The 26752-nt window shown below is 54.9% G+C and overlaps 1 protein-coding gene across 2 annotated transcripts in view; it reads left to right on the forward strand.

Annotated features, from left to right (window-relative positions):
• FBLN2 (fibulin 2) overlaps nt 1-26752 on the forward strand; it is a 109881-nt gene that overhangs the window by 42153 nt on the left and 40976 nt on the right. For both annotated transcript variants that reach the window (XM_069736152.1, XM_069736151.1), the window contains exon 3: nt 23595-23700. In XM_069736152.1, the coding sequence (XP_069592253.1) occupies nt 23595-23700 (106 nt within the window). The remainder of the gene's footprint in view (nt 1-23594; nt 23701-26752) is intronic.

Below are 26752 nucleotides of genomic sequence, written 5' to 3' on the forward strand. Positions count from 1 at the left end.
GCCCGCATTCTGTGCATCGCTCTGTTAGTGGGGCCCCTGGAATGTCAGGACTCCGGGCCCGCATTCTGTACATCGCTCTGTTAGTGGGGCCCCTGGAATGTCAGGACTCCGGGCCGCATTCTGTGCATCGCTCTGTTAGTGGGGCCCCTGGAATGTCAGGACTCCGGCCCGCATTCTGTGCATCGCTCTGTTAGTGGGGCCCCTGGAATGTCAGGACACCGGGCCGCATTCTGTGCATCGCTCTGTTAGTGGGGCCCCTGGAATGTCAGGACTCCGGGCCGCATTCTGTGCATCGCTCTGTTAGTGGGGCCCCTGGAATGTCAGGACTCCGGGCCCGCATTCTGTACATCGCTCTGTTAGTGGGGCCCCTGGAATGTCAGGACTCCGGGCCGCATTCTGTGCATCGCTCTGTTAGTGGGGCCCCTGGAATGTCAGGACTCCGGGCCCGCATTCTGTGCATCGCTCTGTTAGTGGGGCCCGTGGAATGTCAGGACTACAGGCCGCATTCTGTGCATCGCTCTGTTAGTGGGGCCCCTGGAATGTCAGGACTCCGGACCGCATTCTGTGCATCGCTCTGTTAGTGGGGCCCCTGGAATGTCAGGACTCCGGGCCCGCATTCTGTACATCGCTCTGTTGGTGGGGCCCCTGGAATGTCAGGACTGCGGCCCGCATTCTGTACATCGCTCTGTTAGTGGGGCCCCTGGAATGTCAGGACTCCGGGCCCGCATTCTGTGCATCGCTCTGTTAGTGGGGCCCCTGGAATGTCAGGACTCCGGCCCGCATTCTGTGCATCGCTCTGTTAGTGGGGCCCCTGGAATGTCAGGACTCCGGGCCCGCATTCTGTACATCGCTCTGTTAGTGGGGCCCCTGGAATGTCAGGACTCCGGGCCGCATTCTGTGCATCGCTCTGTTAGTGGGGCCCCTGGAATGTCAGGAATCCGGGCCGCATTCTGTGCTTCGCTCTGTTAGTGGGGCCCCTGAAATGTCAGGACTCCGGGCCGCATTCTGTGCTTCGCTCTGTTAGTGGGGCCCCTGGAATGTCAGGACTCCGGGCCGCATTCTGTGCATCGCTCTGTTAGTGGGACCCCTGGAATGTCAGGACTCCGGGCCGCATTCTGTGCATCGCTCTGTTAGAGGGGCCCCTGGAATGTCAGGACTCCGGGCCCGCATTCTGTACATCGCTCTGTTGGTGGGGCCCCTGGAATGTCAGGACTCCGGGCCGCATTCTGTGCATCGCTCTGTTAGTGGGGCCCCTGGAATGTCAGGACTCCGGGCCCGCATTCTGTGCATCGCTCTGTTAGTGGGGCCCCTGGGATGTCAGGACTCCGGGCCCGCATTCTGTGCATCGCTCTGTTAGTGGGGCCCCTGGAATGTCAGGACTACAGGCCGCATTCTGTGCATCGCTCTGTTAGTGGGGCCCCTGGAATGTCAGGACTCCGGGCCGCATTCTGTGCATCGCTCTGTTAGTGGGGCCCCTGGAATGTCAGGACTCCGGGCCGCATTCTGTGCATCGCTCTGTTAGTGGGGCCCCTGGAATGTCAGGACTCCGGCCCGCATTCTGTGCATCGCTCTGTTAGTGGGGCCCCTGGAATGTCAGGACTCCGGGCCCGCATTCTGTACATCGCTCTGTTAGTGGGGCCCCTGGAATGTCAGGACTCCGGGCCGCATTCTGTGCATCGCTCTGTTAGTGGGGCCCCTGGAATGTCAGGACTCCGGGCCGCATTCTGTGCTTCGCTCTGTTAGTGGGGCCCCTGAAATGTCAGGACTCCGGGCCGCATTCTGTGCTTCGCTCTGTTAGTGGGGCCCCTGGAATGTCAGGACTCCGGGCCGCATTCTGTGCATCGCTCTGTTAGTGGGGCCCCTGGAATGTCAGGACTGCGGTCCGCATTCTGTGCATCGCTCTGTTAGTGGGACCCCTGGAATGTCAGGACTCCGGGCCGCATTCTGTGCATCGCTCTGTTAGAGGGGCCCCTGGAATGTCAGGACTCCGGGCCCGCATTCTGAACATCGCTCTGTTGGTGGGGCCCCTGGAATGTCAGGACTCCGGGCCGCATTCTGTGCATCGCTCTGTTAGTGGGGCCCCTGGAATGTCAGGACTCCGGGCCCGCATTCTGTGCATCGCTCTGTTAGTGGGGCCCCTGGGATGTCAGGACTCCGGGCCCGCATTCTGTGCATCGCTCTGTTAGTGGGGCCCCTGGAATGTCAGGACTACAGGCCGCATTCTGTGCATCGCTCTGTTAGTGGGGCCCCTGGAATGTCAGGACTCCGGGCCGCATTCTGTGCATCGCTCTGTTAGTGGGGCCCCTGGAATGTCAGGACTCCGGGCCGCATTCTGTGCTTCGCTCTGTTAGTGGGGCCCCTGAAATGTCAGGACTCCGGGCCGCATTCTGTGCTTCGCTCTGTTAGTGGGGCCCCTGGAATGTCAGGACTCCGGGCCGCATTCTGTGCATCGCTCTGTTAGTGGGGCCCCTGGAATGTCAGGACTGCGGTCCGCATTCTGTGCATCGCTCTGTTAGTGGGGCCCCTGGAATGTCAGGACTCCGGGCCGCATTCTGTGCATCGCTCTGTTAGAGGGGCCCCTGGAATGTCAGGACTCCGGGCCCGCATTCTGTACATCGCTCTGTTGGTGGGGCCCCTGGAATGTCAGGACTCCGGGCCCGCATTCTGTGCATCGCTCTGTTAGTGGGGCCCCTGGGATGTCAGGACTCCGGGCCCGCATTCTGTGCATCGCTCTGTTAGTGGGGCCCCTGGAATGTCAGGACTACAGGCCGCATTCTGTACATCGCTCTGTTAGTGGGGCCCCTGGAATGTCAGGACTCCGGGCCGCATTCTGTGCATCGCTCTGTTAGAGGGGCCCCTGGAATGTCAGGACTACAGGCCGCATTCTGTGCATCGCTCTGTTAGTGGGGCCCCTGGAATGTCAGGACTGCAGGCCCGCATTCTGTGCATCGCTCTGTTAGTGGGGCCCCTGGAATGTCAGGACTCCGGGCCGCATTCTGTGCATCGCTCTGTTAGTGGGGCCCCTGGAATGTCAGGACTCCGGGCCGCATTCTGTGCATCGCTCTGTTAGTGGGGCCCCTGGAATGTCAGGACTGCGGGCCGCATTCTATGCATCGCTCTGTTAGTGGGGCCCCTGGAATGTCAGGACTCCGGGCCGCATTCTGTGCATCGCTCTGTTAGTGGGGCCCCTGGAATGTCAGGACTCCGGGCCCGCATTCTGTGCATCGCTCTGTTAGTGGGGCCCCTGGAATGTCAGGACTGCGGGCCGCATTCTGTGCATCGCTCTGTTAGTGGGGCCCCTGGAATGTCAGGACTGCGGCCCGCATTCTGTGCATCGCTCTGTTAGTGGGGCCCCTGGAATGTCAGGACTCCGGCCCGCATTCTGTACATCGCTCTGTTAGTGGGGCCCCTGGAATGTCAGGACTCCGGGCCGCATTCTGTGCATCGCTCTGTTAGTGGGGCCCCTGGAATGTCAGGACTGCGGGCCCGCATTCTGTGCATCGCTCTGTTAGTGGGGCCCCTGGAATGTCAGGACTGCGGGCCGCATTCTGTGCATCGCTCTGTTAGAGGGGCCCCTGGAATGTCAGGACTCCGGGCCGCATTCTGTGCATCGCTCTGTTAGTGGGGCCCCTGGAATGTCAGGACTCCGGGCCGCATTCTGTGCATCGCTCTGTTAGTGGGGCCCCTGGAATGTCAGGACTCCGGCCCGCATTCTGTGCATCGCTCTGTTAGTGGGGCCCCTGGAATGTCAGGACTCCGGGCCGCATTCTGTGCATCGCTCTGTTGGTGGGGCCCCTGGAATGTCAGGACTCCGGGCCGCATTCTGTGCATCGCTCTGTTAGTGGGGCCCCTGGAATGTCAGGACTCCGGGCCCGCATTCTGTGCATCGCTCTGTTAGTGGGGCCCCTGGGATGTCAGAACTCCGGGCCCGCATTCTGTGCATCGCTCTGTTAGTGGGGCCCCTGGAATGTCAGGACTCCGGGCCGCATTCTGTGCATCGCTCTGTTAGTGGGGCCCCTGGAATGTCAGGACTCCGGGCCCGCATTCTGTGCATCGCTCTGTTAGTGGGGCCCCTGGGATGTCAGGACTCCGGGCCCGCATTCTGTGCATCGCTCTGTTAGTGGGGCCCCTGGAATGTCAGGACTACAGGCCGCATTCTGTACATCGCTCTGTTAGTGGGGCCCCTGGAATGTCAGGACTCCGGGCCCGCATTCTGTGCATCGCTCTGTTAGTGGGGCCCCTGGAATGTCAGGACTCCGGGCCGCATTCTGTGCATCGCTCTGTTAGAGGGGCCCCTGGAATGTCAGGACTACAGGCCGCATTCTGTGCATCGCTCTGTTAGTGGGGCCCCTGGAATGTCAGGACTGCAGGCCCGCATTCTGTGCATCGCTCTGTTAGTGGGGCCCCTGGAATGTCAGGACTCCGGGCCGCATTCTGTGCATCGCTCTGTTAGTGGGGCCCCTGGAATGTCAGGACTCCGGGCCGCATTCTGTGCATCGCTCTGTTAGTGGGGCCCCTGGAATGTCAGGACTGCGGGCCGCATTCTATGCATCGCTCTGTTAGTGGGGCCCCTGGAATGTCAGGACTCCGGGCCGCATTCTGTGCATCGCTCTGTTAGTGGGGCCCCTGGAATGTCAGGACTCCGGGCCCGCATTCTGTGCATCGCTCTGTTAGTGGGGCCCCTGGAATGTCAGGACTGCGGGCCGCATTCTGTGCATCGCTCTGTTAGTGGGGCCCCTGGAATGTCAGGACTGCGGCCCGCATTCTGTGCATCGCTCTGTTAGTGGGGCCCCTGGAATGTCAGGACTGCGGGCCGCATTCTGTACATCGCTCTGTTAGTGGGGCCCCTGGAATGTCAGGACTCCGGGCCGCATTCTGTGCATCGCTCTGTTAGTGGGGCCCCTGGAATGTCAGGACTGCGGGCCCGCATTCTGTGCATCGCTCTGTTAGTGGGGCCCCTGGAATGTCAGGACTCCGGGCCGCATTCTGTGCATCGCTCTGTTAGTGGGGCCCCTGGAATGTCAGGACTGCGGGCCCGCATTCTGTGCATCGCTCTGTTAGTGGGGCCCCTGGGATGTCAGGACTCCGAGCCCGCATTCTGTGCATCGCTCTGTTAGTGGGGCCCCTGGAATGTCAGGACTCCGGGCCGCATTCTGTGCATCGCTCTGTTAGTGGGGCCCCTGGAATGTCAGGACTCCGGGCCCGCATTCTGTGCATCGCTCTGTTAGTGGGGCCCCTGGGATGTCAGGACTCCGGGCCCGCATTCTGTGCATCGCTCTGTTAGTGGGGCCCCTGGAATGTCAGGACTCCGGGCCGCATTCTGTGCATCGCTCTGTTAGTGGGGCCCCTGGAATGTCAGGACTCCGGGCCCGCATTCTGTGCATCGCTCTGTTAGTGGGGCCCCTGGGATGTCAGGACTCCGGGCCCGCATTCTGTGCATCGCTCTGTTAGTGGGGCCCCTGGAATGTCAGGACTACAGGCCGCATTCTGTACATCGCTCTGTTAGTGGGGCCCCTGGAATGTCAGGACTCCGGGCCGCATTCTGTGCATCGCTCTGTTAGAGGGGCCCCTGGAATGTCAGGACTACAGGCCGCATTCTGTGCATCGCTCTGTTAGTGGGGCCCCTGGAATGTCAGGACTGCAGGCCCGCATTCTGTGCATCGCTCTGTTAGTGGGGCCCCTGGAATGTCAGGACTCCGGGCCGCATTCTGTGCATCGCTCTGTTAGTGGGGCCCCTGGAATGTCAGGACTCCGGGCCGCATTCTGTGCATCGCTCTGTTAGTGGGGCCCCTGGAATGTCAGGACTGCGGGCCGCATTCTATGCATCGCTCTGTTAGTGGGGCCCCTGGAATGTCAGGACTCCGGGCCGCATTCTGTGCATCGCTCTGTTAGTGGGGCCCCTGGAATGTCAGGACTCCGGGCCCGCATTCTGTGCATCGCTCTGTTAGTGGGGCCCCTGGAATGTCAGGACTGCGGGCCGCATTCTGTGCATCGCTCTGTTAGTGGGGCCCCTGGAATGTCAGGACTGCGGCCCGCATTCTGTGCATCGCTCTGTTAGTGGGGCCCCTGGAATGTCAGGACTGCGGGCCCGCATTCTGTGCATCGCTCTGTTAGTGGGGCCCCTGGAATGTCAGGACTCCGGCCCGCATTCTGTACATCGCTCTGTTAGTGGGGCCCCTGGAATGTCAGGACTCCGGGCCGCATTCTGTGCATCGCTCTGTTAGTGGGGCCCCTGGAATGTCAGGACTGCGGGCCCGCATTCTGTGCATCGCTCTGTTAGTGGGGCCCCTGGAATGTCAGGACTGCGGGCCGCATTCTGTGCATCGCTCTGTTAGTGGGGCCCCTGGAATGTCAGGACTCCGGGCCCGCATTCTGTGCATCGCTCTGTTAGTGGGGCCCCTGGAATGTCAGGACTCCGGGCCGCATTCTGTGCATCGCTCTGTTAGAGGGGCCCCTGGAATGTCAGGACTCCGGGCCGCATTCTGTGCATCGCTCTGTTAGTGGGGCCCCTGGAATGTCAGGACTCCGGCCCGCATTCTGTGCATCGCTCTGTTAGTGGGGCCCCTGGAATGTCAGGACTCCGGGCCGCATTCTGTGCATCGCTCTGTTAGTGGGGCCCCTGGAATGTCAGGACTCCGGGCCGCATTCTGTGCATCGCTCTGTTAGTGGGGCCCCTGGAATGTCAGGACTCCGGGCCGCATTCTGTGCATCGCTCTGTTAGTGGGGCCCCTGGAATGTCAGGACTACAGGCCGCATTCTGTGCATCGCTCTGTTAGTGGGGCCCCTGGAATGTCAGGACTGCGGCCCGCATTCTGTGCATCGCTCTGTTAGTGGGGCCCCTGGAATGTCAGGACTCCGGCCCGCATTCTGTGCATCGCTCTGTTAGTGGGGCCCCTGGAATGTCAGGACTCCGGGCCGCATTCTGTGCATCGCTCTGTTAGTGGGGCCCCTGGAATGTCAGGACTCCGGGCCGCATTCTGTGCATCGCTCTGTTAGTGGGGCCCCTGGAATGTCAGGACTGCGGCCCGCATTCTGTACATCGCTCTGTTAGTGGGGCCCCTGGAATGTCAGGACTCCGGGCCGCATTCTGTGCATCGCTCTGTTAGTGTGGCCCCTGGAATGTCAGGACTCCGGCCCGCATTCTGTGCATCGCTCTGTTAGTGGGGCCCCTGGAATGTCAGGACTCCGGGCCGCATTCTGTGCATCGCTCTGTTAGTGGGGCCCCTGGAATGTCAGGACTGCGGCCCGCATTCTGTACATCGCTCTGTTAGTGGGGCCCCTGGAATGTCAGGACTCCGGGCCGCATTCTGTGCATCGCTCTGTTAGTGTGGCCCCTGGAATGTCAGGACTCCGGGCCCGCATTCTGTGCATCGCTCTGTTAGTGGGGCCCCTGGAATGTCAGGACTCCGGGCCGCATTCTGTGCATCGCTCTGTTAGTGGGGCCCCTGGAATGTCAGGACTGCGGCCCGCATTCTGTACATCGCTCTGTTAGTGGGGCCCCTGGAATGTCAGGACTGCGGCCCGCATTCTGTGCATCGCTCTGTTAGTGGGGCCCCTGGAATGTCAGGACTACAGGCCGCATTCTGTGCATCGCTCTGTTAGTGGGGCCCCTGGAATGTCAGGACTCCGGCCCGCATTCTGTGCATCGCTCTGTTAGTGGGGCCCCTGGAATGTCAGGACTACAGGCCGCATTCTGTGCATCGCTCTGTTAGTGGGGCCCCTGGAATGTCAGGACTCCGGGCCGCATTCTGTGCATCGCTCTGTTAGTGGGGCCCCTGGAATGTCAGGACTCCGGCCCGCATTCTGTGCATCGCTCTGTTAGTGGGGCCCCTGGAATGTCAGAACTCCGGCCCGCATTCTGTGCATCGCTCTGTTAGTGGGGCCCCTGGAATGTCAGGACTCCGGGCCCGCATTCTGTGCATCGCTCTGTTAGTGGGGCCCCTGGAATGTCAGGACTACAGGCCGCATTCTGTGCATCGCTCTGTTAGTGGGGCCCCTGGAATGTCAGGACTCCGGCCCGCATTCTGTGCATCGCTCTGTTAGTGGGGCCCCTGGAATGTCAGGACTACAGGCCGCATTCTGTGCATCGCTCTGTTAGTGGGGCCCCTGGAATGTCAGAACTCCGGGCCGCATTCTGTGCATCGCTCTGTTAGTGGGGCCCCTGGAATGTCAGGACTCCGGGCCCGCATTCTGTGCATCGCTCTGTTAGTGGGGCCCCTGGAATGTCAGGACTCTGGGCCGCATTCTGTGCATCGCTCTGTTAGAGGGGCCCCTGGAATGTCAGGACTCCGGGCCGCATTCTGTGCATCGCTCTGTTAGAGGGGCCCCTGGAATGTCAGGACTCCGGGCCGCATTCTGTGCATCGCTCTGTTAGTGGGGCCCCTGGAATGTCAGGACTCCGGCCCGCATTCTGTGCATCGCTCTGTTAGTGGGGCCCCTGGAATGTCAGAACTCCGGCCCGCATTCTGTGCATCGCTCTGTTAGTGGGGCCCCTGGAATGTCAGGACTGCGGGCCGCATTCTGTGCATCGCTCTGTTAGTGGGGCCCCTGGAATGTCAGGACTACAGGCCGCATTCTGTGCATCGCTCTGTTAGTGGGGCCCCTGGAATGTCAGGACTGCGGGCCGCATTCTGTGCATCGCTCTGTTAGTGGGGCCCCTGGAATGTCAGGACTGCGGCCCGCATTCTGTGCATCGCTCTGTTAGTGGGGCCCCTGGAATGTCAGGACTCCGGGCCGCATTCTGTGCATCGCTCTGTTAGTGGGGCCCCTGGAATGTCAGGACTCCGGGCCGCATTCTGTGCATCGCTCTGTTAGTGGGGCCCCTGGAATGTCAGGACTGCGGGCCGCATTCTGTGCATCGCTCTGTTAGTGGGGCCCCTGGAATGTCAGGACTGGGCCCGCATTCTGTGCATCGCTCTGTTAGAGGGGCCCCTGGAATGTCAGGACTCCGGGCCGCATTCTGTGCATCGCTCTGTTAGAGGGGCCCCTGGAATGTCAGGACTCCGGGCCCGCATTCTGTGCATCGCTCTGTTAGTGGGGCCCCTGGAATGTCAGGACTCTGGGCCGCATTCTGTGCATCGCTCTGTTAGTGGGGCCCCTGGAATGTCAGGACTACAGGCCGCATTCTGTGCATCGCTCTGTTAGTGGGGCCCCTGGAATGTCAGGACTGCGGGCCGCATTCTGTGCATCGCTCTGTTAGTGGGGCCCCTGGAATGTCAGGACTGCGGCCCGCATTCTGTGCATCGCTCTGTTAGTGGGGCCCCTGGAATGTCAGGACTCCGGGCCGCATTCTGTGCATCGCTCTGTTAGTGGGGCCCCTGGAATGTCAGGACTCTGGGCCGCATTCTGTGCATCGCTCTGTTAGAGGGGCCCCTGGAATGTCAGGACTACAGGCCGCATTCTGTGCATCGCTCTGTTAGTGGGGCCCCTGGAATGTCAGGACTGCGGGCCGCATTCTGTGCATCGCTCTGTTAGTGGGGCCCCTGGAATGTCAGGACTGCGGCCCGCATTCTGTGCATCGCTCTGTTAGTGGGGCCCCTGGAATGTCAGGACTCCGGGCCGCATTCTGTGCATCGCTCTGTTAGTGGGGCCCCTGGAATGTCAGGACTCCGGGCCGCATTCTGTGCATCGCTCTGTTAGTGGGGCCCCTGGAATGTCAGGACTGCGGGCCGCATTCTGTGCATCGCTCTGTTAGTGGGGCCCCTGGAATGTCAGGACTGGGCCCGCATTCTGTGCATCGCTCTGTTAGAGGGGCCCCTGGAATGTCAGGACTCCGGGCCGCATTCTGTGCATCGCTCTGTTAGTGGGGCCCCTGGAATGTCAGGACTGGGCCCGCATTCTGTGCATCGCTCTGTTAGAGGGGCCCCTGGAATGTCAGGACTCCGGGCCGCATTCTGTGCATCGCTCTGTTAGAGGGGCCCCTGGAATGTCAGGACTCCGGGCCCGCATTCTGTGCATCGCTCTGTTAGAGGGGCCCCTGGAATGTCAGGACTCCGGGCCCGCATTCTGTGCATCGCTCTGTTAGTGGGGCCCCTGGAATGTCAGGACTCCGGGCCGCATTCTGTGCATCGCTCTGTTAGAGGGGCCCCTGGAATGTCAGGACTCCGGGCCGCATTCTGTGCATCGCTCTGTTAGAGGGGCCCCTGGAATGTCAGGACTGCGGCCCGCATTCTGTGCATCGCTCTGTTAGAGGGGCCCCTGGAATGTCAGGACTGCGGCCCGCATTCTGTGCATCGCTCTGTTAGTGGGGCCCCTGGAATGTCAGGACTCCGGGCCGCATTCTGTGCATCGCTCTGTTAGAGGGGCCCCTGGAATGTCAGGACTCCGGGCCGCATTCTGTGCATCGCTCTGTTAGAGGGGCCCCTGGAATGTCAGGACTCCGGGCCGCATTCTGTGCATCGCTCTGTTAGTGGGGCCCCTGGAATGTCAGGACTCCGGCCCGCATTCTGTGCATCGCTCTGTTAGTGGGGCCCCTGGAATGTCAGGACTACAGGCCGCATTCTGTGCATCGCTCTGTTAGTGGGGCCCCTGGAATGTCAGGACTGCGGGCCGCATTCTGTGCATCGCTCTGTTAGTGGGGCCCCTGGAATGTCAGGACTGCGGGCCGCATTCTGTGCATCGCTCTGTTAGTGGGGCCCCTGGAATGTCAGGACTACAGGCCGCATTCTGTGCATCGCTCTGTTAGTGGGGCCCCTGGAATGTCAGGACTCCGGCCCGCATTCTGTGCATCACTCTGTTAGTGGGGCCCCTGGAATGTCAGGACTGCGGGCCGCATTCTGTGCATCGCTCTGTTAGAGGGGCCCCTGGAATGTCAGGACTCCGGGCCCGCATTCTGTGCATCGCTCTGTTAGAGGGGCCCCTGGAATGTCAGGACTCCGGGCCGCATTCTGTGCATCGCTCTGTTAGTGGGGCCCCTGGAATGTCAGGACTCCGGGCCCGCATTCTGTGCATCGCTCTGTTAGAGGGGCCCCTGGAATGTCAGGACTCCGGGCCCGCATTCTGTGCATCGCTCTGTTAGTGGGGCCCCTGGAATGTCAGGACTCCGGGCCGCATTCTGTGCATCGCTCTGTTAGTGGGGCCCCTGGAATGTCAGGACTCCGGCCCGCATTCTGTGCATCGCTCTGTTAGAGGGGCCCCTGGAATGTCAGGACTCCGGGCCGCATTCTGTGCATCGCTCTGTTAGTGGGGCCCTTGGAATGTCAGGACTCCGGGCCGCATTCTGTGCATCGCTCTGTTAGAGGGGCCCCTGGAATGTCAGGACTCTGGGCCGCATTCTGTGCATCGCTCTGTTAGAGGGGCCCCTGGAATGTCAGGACTCTGGGCCGCATTCTGTGCATCGCTCTGTTAGTGGGGCCCCTGGAATGTCAGGACTCCGGGCCGCATTCTGTGCATCGCTCTGTTAGAGGGGCCCCTGGAATGTCAGGACTCTGGGCCGCATTCTGTGCATCGCTCTGTTAGAGGGGCCCCTGGAATGTCAGGACTCTGGGCCGCATTCTGTGCATCGCTCTGTTAGTGGGGCCCCTGGAATGTCAGGACTCCGGCCCGCATTCTGTGCATCGCTCTGTTAGTGGGGCCCCTGGAATGTCAGGACTCCGGCCCGCATTCTGTGCATCGCTCTGTTAGTGGGGCCCCTGGAATGTCAGGACTACAGGCCGCATTCTGTGCATCGCTCTGTTAGTGGGGCCCCTGGAATGTCAGGACTCCGGCCCGCATTCTGTACATCGCTCTGTTAGTGGGGCCCCAGGAATGTCAGGACTGCGGGCCGCATTCTGTGCATCGCTCTGTTAGTGGGGCCCCTGGAATGTCAGGACTGCGGCCCGCATTCTGTGCATCGCTCTGTTAGTGGGGCCCCTGGAATGTCAGGACTCCGGCCCGCATTCTGTGCATCACTCTGTTAGTGGGGCCCCTGGAATGTCAGGACTGCGGCCCGCATTCTGTGCATCGCTCTGTTAGAGGGGCCCCTGGAATGTCAGGACTCCGGGCCGCATTCTGTGCATCGCTCTGTTAGAGGGGCCCCTGGAATGTCAGGACTCCGGGCCCGCATTCTGTGCATCGCTCTGTTAGAGGGGCCCCTGGAATGTCAGGACTGCGGGCCGCATTCTGTGCATCGCTCTGTTAGTGGGGCCCCTGGAATGTCAGGACTGCGGCCCGCATTCTGTGCATCGCTCTGTTAGAGGGGCCCCTGGAATGTCAGGACTCCGGCCCGCATTCTGTGCATCACTCTGTTAGTGGGGCCCCTGGAATGTCAGGACTCCGGCCCGCATTCTGTGCATCGCTCTGTTAGTGGGGCCCCTGGAATGTCAGGACTACAGGCCGCATTCTGTGCATCGCTCTGTTAGTGGGGCCCCAGGAATGTCAGGACTGCGGCCCGCATTCTGTGCATCGCTCTGTTAGTGGGGCCCCTGGAATGTCAGGACTGCGGCCCGCATTCTGTGCATCGCTCTGTTAGTGGGGCCCCTGGAATGTCAGGACTCCGGCCCGCATTCTGTGCATCACTCTGTTAGTGGGGCCCCTGGAATGTCAGGACTGCGGCCCGCATTCTGTGCATCGCTCTGTTAGTGGGGCCCCTGGAATGTCAGGACTCCGGCCCGCATTCTGTGCATCGCTCTGTTAGAGGGGCCCCTGGAATGTCAGGACTGCGGGCCGCATTCTGTGCATCGCTCTGTTAGTGGGGCCCCTGGAATGTCAGGACTCCGGCCCGCATTCTGTGCATCGCTCTGTTAGTGGGGCCCCTGGAATGTCAGGACTACAGGCCGCATTCTGTGCATCGCTCTGTTAGTGGGGCCCCTGGAATGTCAGGACTCCGGGCCGCATTCTGTGCATCGCTCTGTTAGAGGGGCCCCTGGAATGTCAGGACTCCGGGCCGCATTCTGTGCATCGCTCTGTTAGAGGGGCCCCTGGAATGTCAGGACTGCGGGCCGCATTCTGTGCATCGCTCTGTTAGTGGGGCCCCTGGAATGTCAGGACTCCGGCCCGCATTCTGTGCATCGCTCTGTTAGTGGGGCCCCTGGAATGTCAGGACTACAGGCCGCATTCTGTGCATCGCTCTGTTAGAGGGGCCCCTGGAATGTCAGGACTCCGGGCCGCATTCTGTGCATCGCTCTGTTAGAGGGGCCCCTGGAATGTCAGGACTCCGGGCCGCATTCTGTACATCGCTCTGTTAGTGGGGCCCCTGGAATGTCAGGACTCCGGGCCCGCATTCTGTGCATCGCTCTGTTAGAGGGGCCCCTGGAATGTCAGGACTGCGGGCCGCATTCTGTGCATCGCTCGGTTAGTGGGGCCCCTGGAATGTCAGGACTGCGGGCCGCATTCTGTGCATCGCTCTGTTAGTGGGGCCCCTGGAATGTCAGGACTCCGGCCCGCATTCTGTGCATCGCTCTGTTAGTGGGGCCCCTGGAATGTCAGGACTACAGGCCGCATTCTGTGCATCGCTCTGTTAGAGGGGCCCCTGGAATGTCAGGACTCCGGGCCGCATTCTGTGCATCGCTCTGTTAGAGGGGCCCCTGGAATGTCAGGACTCCGGGCCGCATTCTGTACATCGCTCTGTTAGTGGGGCCCCTGGAATGTCAGGACTCCGGGCCCGCATTCTGTGCATCGCTCTGTTAGAGGGGCCCCTGGAATGTCAGGACTGCGGGCCGCATTCTGTGCATCGCTCGGTTAGTGGGGCCCCTGGAATGTCAGGACTGCGGCCCGCATTCTGTGCATCGCTCTGTTAGAGGGGCCCCTGGAATGTCAGGACTGCGGGCCGCATTCTGTGCATCGCTCTGTTAGTGGGGCCCCTGGAATGTCAGGAATGCGGCCCGCATTCTGTGCATCGCTCTGTTAGAGGGGCCCCTGGAATGTCAGGACTCCGGCCCGCATTCTGTGCATCGCTCTGTTAGAGGGGCCCCTGGAATGTCAGGACTCCGGGCCGCATTCTGTGCATCGCTCTGTTAGAGGGGCCCCTGGAATGTCAGGACTCTGGGCCGCATTCTGTGCATCGCTCTGTTAGAGGGGCCCCTGGAATGTCAGGACTCTGGGCCGCATTCTGTGCATCGCTCTGTTAGTGGGGCCCCTGGAATGTCAGGACTGCGGGCCGCATTCTGTGCATCGCTCTGTTAGTGGGGCCCCTGGAATGTCAGGACTCCGGGCCGCATTCTGTGCATCGCTCTGTTAGTGGGGCCCCTGGAATGTCAGGACTCCGGGCCGCATTCTGTGCATCGCTCTGTTAGTGGGGCCCCTGGAATGTCAGGACTGCGGCCCGCATTCTGTGCATCGCTCTGTTAGTGGGGCCCCTGGAATGTCAGGACTCCGGCCCGCATTCTGTGCATCGCTCTGTTAGTGGGGCCCCTGGAATGTCAGGACTCCGACCCGCATTCTATGCACTGTAATGATCGCGGTTCTTACGTCTTTCATATGTCACCAACCTGGAAAATATCAATTGCGATTTCTATTATCGGCTTCACCTCCAGGGAAAATCTGACAAATTCCATAAGAACAGTCTGATACATTGTATAATGATACATTGTAACCACAGAGCAAAGGTCATCACTACATAACCCACATGGGACAACACTGAAGAGCTGACACTGATACAATGTACAGAAGTCTTTGGTGCCATCTAAATAGCTCAACACACAGCCATTAATGTCTAAACCGCTAGCAACAAAAGTGAGTACACCCCTAAGGGAAAATGGCCAAGTTGTGCCCTAAGTGTAAATATTTTGTGTGGCCTCTAGGGTTGAGTGAAACGGATCGTTCATTTTCAAAAGTCGCCGACTTTTGGCAAAGTCGGGTTTCATGAAACCCGACCCGATCCCTGTGTGGGGTCGGCCATGCGGTACGCGACTTTCGCGCCAAAGTCGCGTTTCGTATGACGCTCTTGGCGCCATTTTTTCAGCCAATGAAGGAGCGTGGGCAGAGTGATGACATAGGTCTTAGGGGTGTGGACGCCTATCGCCATCTTTTCGCTTGTGCGCTGTAGCGATTTGCAATGTGTAACACCAGTTTTTCTGTTCAGGGACGGAGGAGAGAGAGAGAAGAGAGAGAAAAAAAAATACCTATTGACTTTGCATTGGGTTTCGTGTTTCGGTCGATACCCGACTTTTTGCCATAATCGGCCGATTTCACTCGACTCGACTTTTGAGATAGTCGAGTTTCGCGAAACCCGACTCGACCCTAAAAAAGTAAAAGTCGCTCAACCCTAGTGGCCTCCATCATCTTCTGCCTTCACCCTCTTGGCCATGGAGGTCACTAGAGCGCCACCGGAGGCCCCTGGTATCGTCCTTCCCTGGTGATGTTGGAGACCCCACAGATGCCTATAGGGCTCAGCTCTGCAGACTTGGTCGGCCAATCCAGCACCAGTACCCTCAGCATCTTTACAAGGCGGTGGTGGTCTTGAAAAGAAAGTGACCCACCAACCCCAGACCCACCGCACGATTGTGACATATGGTAAGGTGTGGACTATGCAGGTGCATTCGTTTATATTCGCCGTCGTGTTTGCTTTTTTATTTGAGCAATAAAATCCAGAAAATTGATCCACAGTCTCAGTGGAAATTGCCGGCTAATGACGAGGATAATAACTTCCATCCGAAAACCATTTCTCACCCCTCCACCTCCAGCGTAAAAAACACAAATAATCTCTAACGATCAGGAAATATGTGATCCTGGCCGGAATGATGGATTCCAACCTCTCGCAGCCCGCGACGCTCATCACACTATTAATATAAACCCGCAGCCCCGTCCTTCAGCGGCGCAGCACATCTGTGTATCTGCAGCTGCCCAGCGATTGTACCGCCATCATCTCTCCACTTTACATTCAGTCCCATGTAAATGAAGCGTAATCACTGTTTAATGACTTTAGTCACAAATTTCCTATTAAAGATCGTCACCATCTACAAGATCTCTGCTTGCTGTCAGCAAATGCAAACATTCATTGTTGATCTTCACTGGCTGAAAGCACCAACCCTGACCTGTCACTTCTCACAGCTGAGGGTTTGTTTTGACTGCGTCCAGTCTGAACAATCTTCTGTGGACTCCAGGTTGATACATTTTACCTGCAGTGATACATTGTATTCACGGTGGACTTACAGGGACAGACACAGACAGGAGGGGCCCCTGTGTAAGGACATTATAGGGGCCCTCCGCAGTACAATTATGTGTCTGTGACAGAAGCTGCCCTAGAGGAGGTGGCCCCTGATTTCTTGGGGCCCCTGTGCGATTGCCCAGGTTGCACTATTGGGTGAAGATAGTAATAGAAGTACAGTCATCTGCAATGTGGAGTGTGAGCGAGAGGTGGAAAGACGGAGAAAAAACGGAAGGGCAATAGTTAAAGTTGCGATGGCGAAGCAGCGCTCCTCTTCCGTCAGCCCTATACCTGGCGCATATTACATACCGGCCTGTAATAACGTTAGAGGTATTTTGAGGTCAAACACAAATTAAAGGCGCCATCTTTTTTTCCCCCTCTATTTCTTTTTTGGCTCTTGTACCAAGCAGAAGGGTGGAGTGGGGGAGGGGAGGGCGCTGCATACCTGGGTCTTCCTTACATCACACCCCAAGTTGCGGCCAATTCCTTGTCCTAATCGGAATCACAGACGTATTTTCTTCTTCTCCCGTTTCTGACTCATTCTTTCCCGGCCTCATTACTCAGGTTTTCGTGCCTCTCTTGGCGAGGCAGCCCTGAGCTTACAGATGGAGCAGGTTGTAGTGAAGTCAGAAAATATTATTTTCTACTTTATTTCGCTTAATCAGATTTATTCCGGGCATCTCGTGTCCTAAACTTCTCACAATGTCAATGAATGGATATGGCGCTGACGGCGACAGTCGATGCCGGGGGGCGCGGGGTGGGGAATGGAAGGTGGCAAAGTTCATTAATTGGCAGCAATGAGTCCACGTGTAGGGTCCCATCCCAGTCCTATAGGAGCCAATGACTGTAGTTTACAATTATTTTGCCCTTGCTGTAATTTAAATCAGTGGAGAGCTGCAGTGTAAAGCAGGGGTGTCAAGCTGCATTCCTCGAGGGCTGCAAACAGGTCATGTTTTCAGGATTTCCTTGTACTGCACAGGTGATAATTTAATCACCTACACAAATAATGAGTTGGTGATTAAATTATCACCTGTGCAGTACAAGGAAATCCTGAAAACATGACCTGTTTGCAGCCCTCGTGGAATGCAGTTTGACACCCCTGGTGTAAAGCATGGAGGGTGGACAAAGAAGACACCTGAGTCTGGGACAGGATGTTGGCTTTAGACTACATGGCGAAAAGAACTTGGCGAAGTATTAAAAATAAAAAAAATAAAAACTTGCTATAGCTTTAGACTTTTGGGTCCATGCTCTACACTGCAGCTTTGCTTGTCCCTCCATAAACTCAGCAGTGATGACAACTTGATACAAAGTAGATCTACAAAAAAAAGTTTCAATTCCTGACTGAGTGACGCGTGGCATCGAGAGGGTTAATCCCGCATGCAGCCCACTCTCCTGCCTGATCCTTGGATCGTCTTGTTTTTCCATTTGGCACCAAACGTCTTTTTATAAAACTTAAATCTAATATTCAGGCCTTTGCTGTAAATTGGATATTTTGACCCCTCGGCGCCATGTTTTCCTTGGCCGCGGCGTCTTTCCTTCAGTTTCACTCCATATTCACATTATCCCGCATTCCCTCGGTTGCTGTTACAAACACGTTGGGAGCCGCCCTCCTCGGCTTCACGGTTTTTGACTTCCAGAAATTTATTTTTTTTCCTTTACTAAAAAAAAAAAAATGTATCATAAGAATTTAAACTAAACCAGAACCAAAGAGAGACGCGACCCCTCCGGGTAACGCAAGACTGGAACGCCAGCGAAACACGGAACAGCGAGAAAAAAACGAGAGGGAAGGGGCAAGCGGAAAAAGGGAAAATACGGAATAAAGTGAAAGGCGGCAAAATCCCCAAATCTGAAGAAATATCTGATGATTTCTGCATCTCTACATTAGGATATGGATAGGACAGGGTGGGGTATATACAGCATAGGCTATGGGGGTGTATATAGCGGATAGTGGAAGGGTTAAAGGTGGAGTTATGGATTGGAAATCCCAATATTGACCCCAAAATAGTCTTGCAGTCACTTCCATATATTTCCAAACCGATAAGAAAAGGAAGCTGGTGCCCAATGACATCAGAAATAATCTTTATTAATGCAAACAAAAGACAATAAACACAAAGGTGTACAGAAGGAAAAAAAGTATGCTACATTACTCAGAAAAATGATTGTAACACATGGACCCCAGCACAGGGAGCACCTGAAAAATACTAGTGTGGGTCAAATATAGCTAATATATACAGCTAATATATCAATAGAATGAAAAAGAACATAGTTGTATATAACCATTGTGCGGTATAGCTGGCTACACTATCTATGGACACATCAAGCAATGCACAAAGCAATTAGACACATTATAATAAATTCATACAAGCAAGTGGTCAATACATGATGTATGAATAGTGCAAATTCATGCCATTATGCAATGCTAGTAAATACGTTTGTAGCAAAAAAAAAAAAAAGTAGCAAAAAATGTTTATATATAAGTCACATAGTTAAGGTGCAACAGAATGAATCTAAAGTGCTAATGAGGGGAAGTGCCTGGTGAAGCATCAATAGATCACATCAATAGTGTGCAGCAAAAAGCTACAAATGACCAAATCTAATGTTATACCATATTGGCTACAAGGGCAGATGCTGGTGCGGAGCAGCCGTACAATACAAAGGCTTATAGGACCAAAGTTGTCATACTTATTACCACGACATTAAATGATGAAACATAACAACCAAAAATAAAGGGAAGATTGAAATATACAACCTGAGTAAGCAGCCGACAGGCATTTTTATATATCAAATTGATATATTAGCTGTATATATGTATATATTAGCTATATTTGATCTACACTGGTATTTTTCAGGCGCTCCCTGTGCTGGAGTCCATGTGGGAAGGATTGCTACAATCATTGCTCTGAGTAATGTAGCATAATCTGCATTGGTTTTTCCTTCTATACACAGGTGTGTTTATTGTCCTTTGGTTGCATTAATAAAGTTTTTTTCTCATTTCATTGGGCATCAGCTTCCTTTTCATAAATGTTTATTTTTAGAGTTATGGACTCGTGTATGGATAGAAGGGCCAGGTATATACAGTATAGGATAAGGGGGTGCACAGTATATATCTAGTGGTGGATAGGTGACAGGTAACATTATGGGCTGGTGTATGGATAGGGCGGCCTGGGGTGTATACTGTACAGTATAGGATATGAGAGTGTATATCTCTAGTAGTGGACGGGTTACAGGTAGAGTCATGGGCTAGTGTATGGATAGGATATGAACTGGGGTATATATAAGATATGGCAGTAAATACAGTATTTCTGATGGTGGATGGCCGGTTATAAGGAGGGTAATAGATCGGTTTATGGCCAGGATGGGCTGGGTATATACTGTATAAGATATGGGGGAGTATACAGTATATCTGATAATGGACAGGTTACAGGTAGAGTTATGGACTGGTGTATGGATAGGATAATGGGCAGAGTAATGTATAGACCATAGTGATATGTAGAATAATGGACGGGTTATAGGTCAGGTTGTGGACTAGTTTATGGATTGGATAGACATGGGCCAGGGAATTCACTGGATGCCTGATTGGCATATAGACACTATTAATTGTTGGGTACATATACGATAGTAGAGAGGTAAGGACACGTTCACACATTCAGTTTTTGGTCAGTATTTTACATAGTATTTCTAAATAAAAATCAGGAGTGAAACAATCAGACGAGAAGTATAATAGAAACACGTCACTACTTCTGTATTTATCACCCACTCCTGGTTTTAGCTTTCAATACTGATGTAAAATACTGACCAAATACTGATCTTGACCTTAGGCTGCCGTCACACTAGCAGTATTTGGTCAGTATTTTACATCAGTATTTGTAGCCAAAACCAGGAGTGGAACAAATGGAGGAAAAGTATAATAAAAACACATGCTCCACTTCTGCATTTATCACCCACTCCTGGTTTTGGCTACAAATACTGATGTAAAATACTGACCATTAGTGTGACGGCAGCCTTAAAGATAAATGAAAGTTATAGACTGGTGAATAGAGCAGACAGGGGCGACTCCGGCGAGGACAGATTACATACAGTCATTGCCAAAACTGACACAAGTTTTGGTTTCCACATTTTTCGTCTTCAGTGTTTTCGCTCTTTAGTCGCTGTTTCTATAGTTACTGACGGGCAATAATAAACATTCCGCACCTTGTTACATTTTATTGACTAATCCATAAAGTTCCTGTGATGCCTCAATATTCCCAGTGCGGCCCCTTATTCTCCACACTCCTGCTCCTTATTCTCCACACTCCTGCCCCTTATTCTCCACACTCCTGCTCCTTATTCTTCACACTCCTGCCCCTTATTCTCCACACTCCTGCCCCTTATTCTCCACACTCCTGCCCCTTATTCTCCACACTCCTGCCCCTTATTCTCCACACTCCTGCCCCTTATTCTCCACACTCCTGCCCCTTATTCTCCACACTCCTGCCCCTTATTCTCCACACTCCTGCCCCTTATTCTCCACACTCCTGCCCCTTATTCTCCACACTCCTGCCCCTTATTCTTCACACTCCTGCCCCTTATTCTCCACACTCCTGCCCCTTATTCTCCACACTCCTGCCCCTTATTCTCCACACTCCTGCCCCTTATTCTCCACACTCCTGCCCCTTATTCTTCACACTCCTGCCCCTTATTCTTCACACTCCTGCCCCTTATCCTCCACACTCCTGCCCCTTATTCTCCACACTTCTGCCCCTTATTCTCCATTTTCCTGCCCTTTATTCCCTACACTCCTGCCCCTTATTCCCCACACTCCTGCCCCTTATTCCCCACACTCCTTTCCCTTGTTCTCCACACTCCTGCCCCTTATTCTCCACACTCCTGCCCCTTATTCTCCACACTCCTGCCCCTTATTCTCCACACTCCTGCCCCTTATCCTCCACACTGCTGCCCCTTATTCCCCACATTCCCGCCCCTTATTCTCCACACTCCCGCCCCTTATTCTCCACACTCCTGCCCCTTATTCTCCACACTCCTTTCCCTTGTTCTCCACACTCCTGCCCCTTATTCTCCACACTCCTGTCCCTTATTCCCCACACTCCTTTCCCTTGTTCTCCACACTCCTGCCCCTTATTCTCCACACTCCTGCCCCTTATTCTCCACACTCCTGCCCCTTATTCTCCACACTCCTGCCCCTTATTCTCCACACTCCTGCCCCTTATTCTTCACACTCCTGCCCCTTATTCTCCACACTCCTGCCCCTTATTCTTCACACTCCTGCCCCTTATTCTCCACACTCCTGCCCCTTATTCTCCACACTCCTGCCCCTTATTCTCCACACTCCTGCCCCTTATTCTCCACACTCCTGCCCCTTATTCTCCACACTCCCGCCCCTTATTCTCCACACTCCCGCCCCTTATTCTCCACACTCCCGCCCCTTATTCTCCACACTCCCGCCCCTTATTCTCCACACTCCTGCCCCTTATTCTTCACACTCCTGCCCCTTATTCTCCACACTCCTGCCCCTTATTCTTCACACTCCTGCCCCTTATTCTCCACACTCCTGCCCCTTATTCTCCACACTCCTGCCCCTTATTCTTCACACTCCTGCCCCTTATTCTCCACACTCCTGCCCCTTATCCTCCACACTCCTGCCCCTTATTCTCCACACTTCTGCCCCTTATTCTCCATTTTCCTGCCCTTTATTCCCTACACTCCTGCCCCTTATTCCCCACACTCCTGCCCCTTATTCCCCACACTCCTTTCCCTTGTTCTCCACACTCCTGCCCCTTATTCTCCACACTCCTGCCCCTTATTCTCCACACTCCTGCCCCTTATTCTCCACACTCCGGCCCCATATTCTGCACTCTCCTGCCCCTTATTCTCCACTCTCCTGCCCCTTATTCTCCACTCTCCTGCCCCTTATTCTTCACACTCCGGCCCCTTTTTCTCCACACTCCCGCCCCTTGTTCTCCACACTCCTGCCCCTTATTCTTCACACTCCGGCCCCTTATTCTCCACACTCCGGCCCCTTATTCTCCGCACTCCGGCCCCATAATCTCCACTCTCCTGCCCCTTATTCTCCACTCTCCTGCCCCTTATTCTCCACTCTCCTGCCCCTTATTCTTTACACTCCTGCCCCTTATTCCCCACACTCCTGCCCCTTGTTCTCCACACTCCTGCCCCTTGTTCTCCACACTCCTGCCCCTTATTCTCCACACTCCTGCCCCTTATCCTCCACACTCCTGCCCCTTATTCTCCACACTTCTGCCCCTTATTCTCCATTTTCCTGCCCTTTATTCCCTACACTCCTGCCCCTTATTCCCCACACTCCTGCCCCTTATTCCCCACACTCCTTTCCCTTGTTCTCCACACTCCTGCCCCTTATTCTCCACACTCCTGCCCCTTATTCTCCACACTCCTGCCCCTTATCCTCCACACTGCTGCCCCTTATCCTCCACACTGCTGCCCCTTATTCCCCACATTCCCGCCCCTTATTCTCCACACTCCCGCCCCTTATTCTCCACACTCCTGCCCCTTATTCCCCACACTCCTTTCCCTTGTTCTCCACACTCCTGCCCCTTATTCTCCACACTCCTGTCCCTTATTCCCCACACTCCTTTCCCTTGTTCTCCACACTCCTGCCCCGTATTCCCCACACTCCTGCCCCTTATTCCCCACACTCCTTTCCCTTGTTCTCCACACTCCTGCCCCTTATTCTCCACACTCCTGCCCCTTATTCCCCACACTCCTTTCCCTTGTTCTCCACACTCCTGCCCCGTATTCCCCACACTCCTGCCCCTTATTCTCCACACTCCTGCCCCTTGTTGTCCACACTCCTGCCCCTTATTCCCCACACTCCTGCCCCTTATTCTCCACACTCCTGCCCCTTATTCTCCACACTCCTGCCCCTTATTCTCCAGATTTCTGCCCCTTATTCCCCACACTCCTGCCCCTTATTCTCCACACTTTTAAAAAAAATAACATTGCACTCAATCAGATAACTTGTGGCCACATCTGTATTGGGTCATGTTGAATACAATGTATTGTGGAGGGATTTTGTATTAGTGGGATAGAGATGGGTTGTAGGTGGGTACAGGCCGTGATAAGGAAGCTGATACGGTTATAAATAGGGTTATTTGCGGGATTCTGTAAGGGTCATAGATATAGATAAGGTGATGGATCAGGTCAGGGGCGGACATATCCTGTGGAGCTGCACAAGGACCCAAGATGTCAGGGGCCACAGCTGCAGGTGGAGGTGGAATTGTGCATTATGATAGGATATTGGACGGCCAGGGCCCCTCTACTGTTCTGCACAGGGGCCTCGTCTGTGTCCACCAGTGGATCAGGTTACAGGTAGAAGGATGAATAGGTACAGAATATGGATTCGGTTTTGGGTCGAGGTTTTGGGCCAGGTTCCCCTGTACAAGAGCGATGCAAGAGCAGCTCATCCAATACTGTACGAACCCTCCGGACTTCTCTGATGATGACGATGAGGATGATGGATATTTCCAGCTGTCAGTGACTTTTTCTTTCCTTTTTCCAGGATCCTCTAAGGATCTGGTGGAGACGTGCTGTGCGGCCGGTCAGCAGTGGTCCATTGACCATGGAGAATGTGAGAACCTGCCCCTGAGCGTCTCCGAGGACTGCAGGTAGGTGATAGCGCCCAGGTTATAGCAGCCAGGAATCCTGCTCCTCTTATCAGACCTTTTATCAGGAGGTGGAAAATGTTTTGTGATGTTCCATAGATTAAATATTTTACACATTAAAGTGATAGAATTCCATCCTCATGCAATACAGCCCATTACCAGCAGAGGGCGCATCCAACATAGGCTCCTCCCACATGACTCTCTGTGTTCCTCCAGTCATTGATGGGAACACATTTCAGCCCTAAATTAAGGAATGGAGTTAATTCTGGAGATATCGCGTCTTTCCTCCTCACCAGGAATCTGAATATCAGCTCTGCATGGAGATCCCCTCTAAGAAGTCTTTTAGGGGCAGCACATTTTCCTTTCCTGGCACAGAGGGTCTGATCCAACCACCGGAGCCGCTCGGTAATTGAACACAACTGCTGGTTACAGATGTCGACACGACATTCACCGCTGCACCAGGAAATTAAATTAAAGAAAGTGCTGGAAGCTTCGGCCGGAGATTGGGGGTTTCACATTTGTTCATTTCTTTGCTCGTAAAAACAAACACCCAAAACCGAATAAAAATTCCAAGAAACAAATAAAATCCACTTACAAGATTCTTCTGAGGCTTCATGAATAAGGATAACATTCAGTTTAAGCCACAGAGGTCCAACCCAGGAGGAACAGTCCCATGTTTTGTAGTCCTTTAATATTTGGTTGAGCTCTGTTCATCCTGGGCCTCCTGGTTCACTGCAGCACTGTTCATCCAGAGCCCTCTATTTCAGTATAGCATTGTCCATCCTGAGCCTCCTAGTTCAGTATAGCACTGACCATCCTGCGCCACCTAGTTCACTATAGTTCTGTCCACCCTGGGCCTCCTGGTTCACTATAGTGCTGCCCATCCTGAGCCACCTGATTCAGTATAGCACTGTCCATCCTGAGCCACCTGATTCAGTATAGAGCTGTCCATCCTGGGCCTCCTAGTTCACTATGGCGCTGTCCATCCTGAACCTCCTAGTTCAGTATAGCACTGTCCATCCTGCGCCTCCTAGTTCAGTATAGCACTGTCCATCCTGAGCCTCCGAGTTCAGCATAGCACTGTCCATCCTGCGCCTCCTAGTTCACTATAGTGCTGTCCACCCTGGGCCTCCTGGTTCACTATAGTGCTGTCCATCCTGAGCCACCTGATTCAGTATAGCACTGTCCATCTTGAGCCACCTGATTTAGTATAGAGCTGTCCATTCTGAGCCTCCTAGTTCACTATGGCGCTGTCCATCCTGAGCCTCCTAGTTCACTATGGCGCTGTCCAGCCTGAGCCTCCTAGTTCACTATGGCGCTGTCCATCCTGAGCCATCTAGTTCACTATGGCGCTGTCCATTCTGAGCCTCCAAGTTCACTATGGCGCTCTCCATCCTGGGCCACCTGGTTCAGTATAGCGCTGTCCATCCTGAGCCACCTAGTTCACTATGGCGCTGTCCTTCCTGTGCCTCCTGATTCAGTATAGCGCTGTCCATCCTGAGCCTCCTGGTTCACTATAGCGCTGTCCATCCTGGGCCTCCTGGTTCAGTATAGCACTGTCCATCCTGGGTCTCCTGGTTCAGCACAGCCCTGTCCATCTTGAGTCTCCTGGATCAGAATAGCGCTGTCCATCTTGAGTCTCCTGGCTCAGCACAACTCTGTTCATCCTGGGCCACCTGGTTCAGTATAGCACTGTCCATCCTGAGCCTCCTAGTTTACTATGGCGCTGTCCATCCTGGGCTTCCTACTTCAGTATAGCACTGTCCATCCTGAGCCGCCTAGTTCACTATAGTGCTGTCCACTCTGGGCCTCCTGATTCACTAGAGTGCTTTCCATCCTGAGCCACCTGATTCAGTATAACACTGTCCATCCTGGGCCACCTGATTCAGTATAGAGCTGTCCATACTGAGCCCCCTAGTTCACTATAGCGCTGTCCATCCCGAGCCTCCTAGTTCAGTATAGCGCTGTCCATCCTGGGCCTCCTGGTTCAGTATAGCGCTGTCCATCCTGAGGCCCCTGGTTCACTCTAGCACTGTCCATCCAGCCATCCAGGGCCTCCTGGTTCAGTATAGCGAAGTCCATCTTGAGTATCCTGGCTCAGCACAGCTATGTTCATCCTTAGCCTCCTGGTTCAGCATAGTTTTGTCCATTCTAGGACCGCTGGTTCAGCACAGCTCTGTCCATATGGAGACCCCTGATCAGATGACTGTGTGTGGTGATTATTCTTGGGGGTCTTGTCTATGTGGCACCCCAGGAATCCGGTTGTCACAGTGGTATTGCCTGCCTCCCGGGGAGGGTGATGCCATGCCTGGAAGCGAGAAGGAATCCCCTTAGCAGGTAACACTAGCCATTGGCTGAGGACTCCGGTGGTCTCACGCTCTCCGGCAGCAATCGCTCAGCTGCTATGGGGGTTTCTGCAGCATCTGGCTGGGAGCTGAGATGGTAAAAACAGCTGCACTCCCAGGCTTAGTTTCCATGGTGGTTGTGTGGGGCCCCTCACAGAGTTATCATGGGGACGCCCCGCTCTGCATAGATTTCATAGAATGCAACAAAGAAGAGCGGAGTTATCCGAGAAATTGCTAAATACTAATCACTGGGAATAGTTCTAATAGAAGTGGCCCCTGATCTGCGGCAGTGACCTGAGCAGGCAGATAGGGGGCGCCTGACTCCAGACTCCTGGGAGAGAAGAGGAGCTACAGGGAATAGTGTCTCCTTCCACATCTATCCAGCAGTAGATCCAAAAGCTTCATCCAGTAGTGCCGTAAAGGAATTGTTACTTCCGCGACTCCTGAGCCCTAGACACTGACTGTCCACAGGTGTCCAGATATCAAATCTGCCAGATTTCATGAATGAACAAATCCCTGGGATATTCTCAATCACGTTTTCCCCTTGGATGTTAATAACATTACAGCATGAAACACAAAAACTGCCAAACAGTGACACATTGTAACAGAGAACGTCCGGAAACAAAGCCAAGAAGTCTCATCTACATAATGAAAATTACCAAATATGAAGGAATCCTGATAACGAGCCAGAACAAGGACGAGCAGAAAAA

This window comes from Ranitomeya imitator, chromosome 8 (assembly GCF_032444005.1).
Source record: "Ranitomeya imitator isolate aRanImi1 chromosome 8, aRanImi1.pri, whole genome shotgun sequence".
Classification (NCBI taxonomy): Eukaryota; Metazoa; Chordata; class Amphibia; order Anura; family Dendrobatidae; genus Ranitomeya; species Ranitomeya imitator.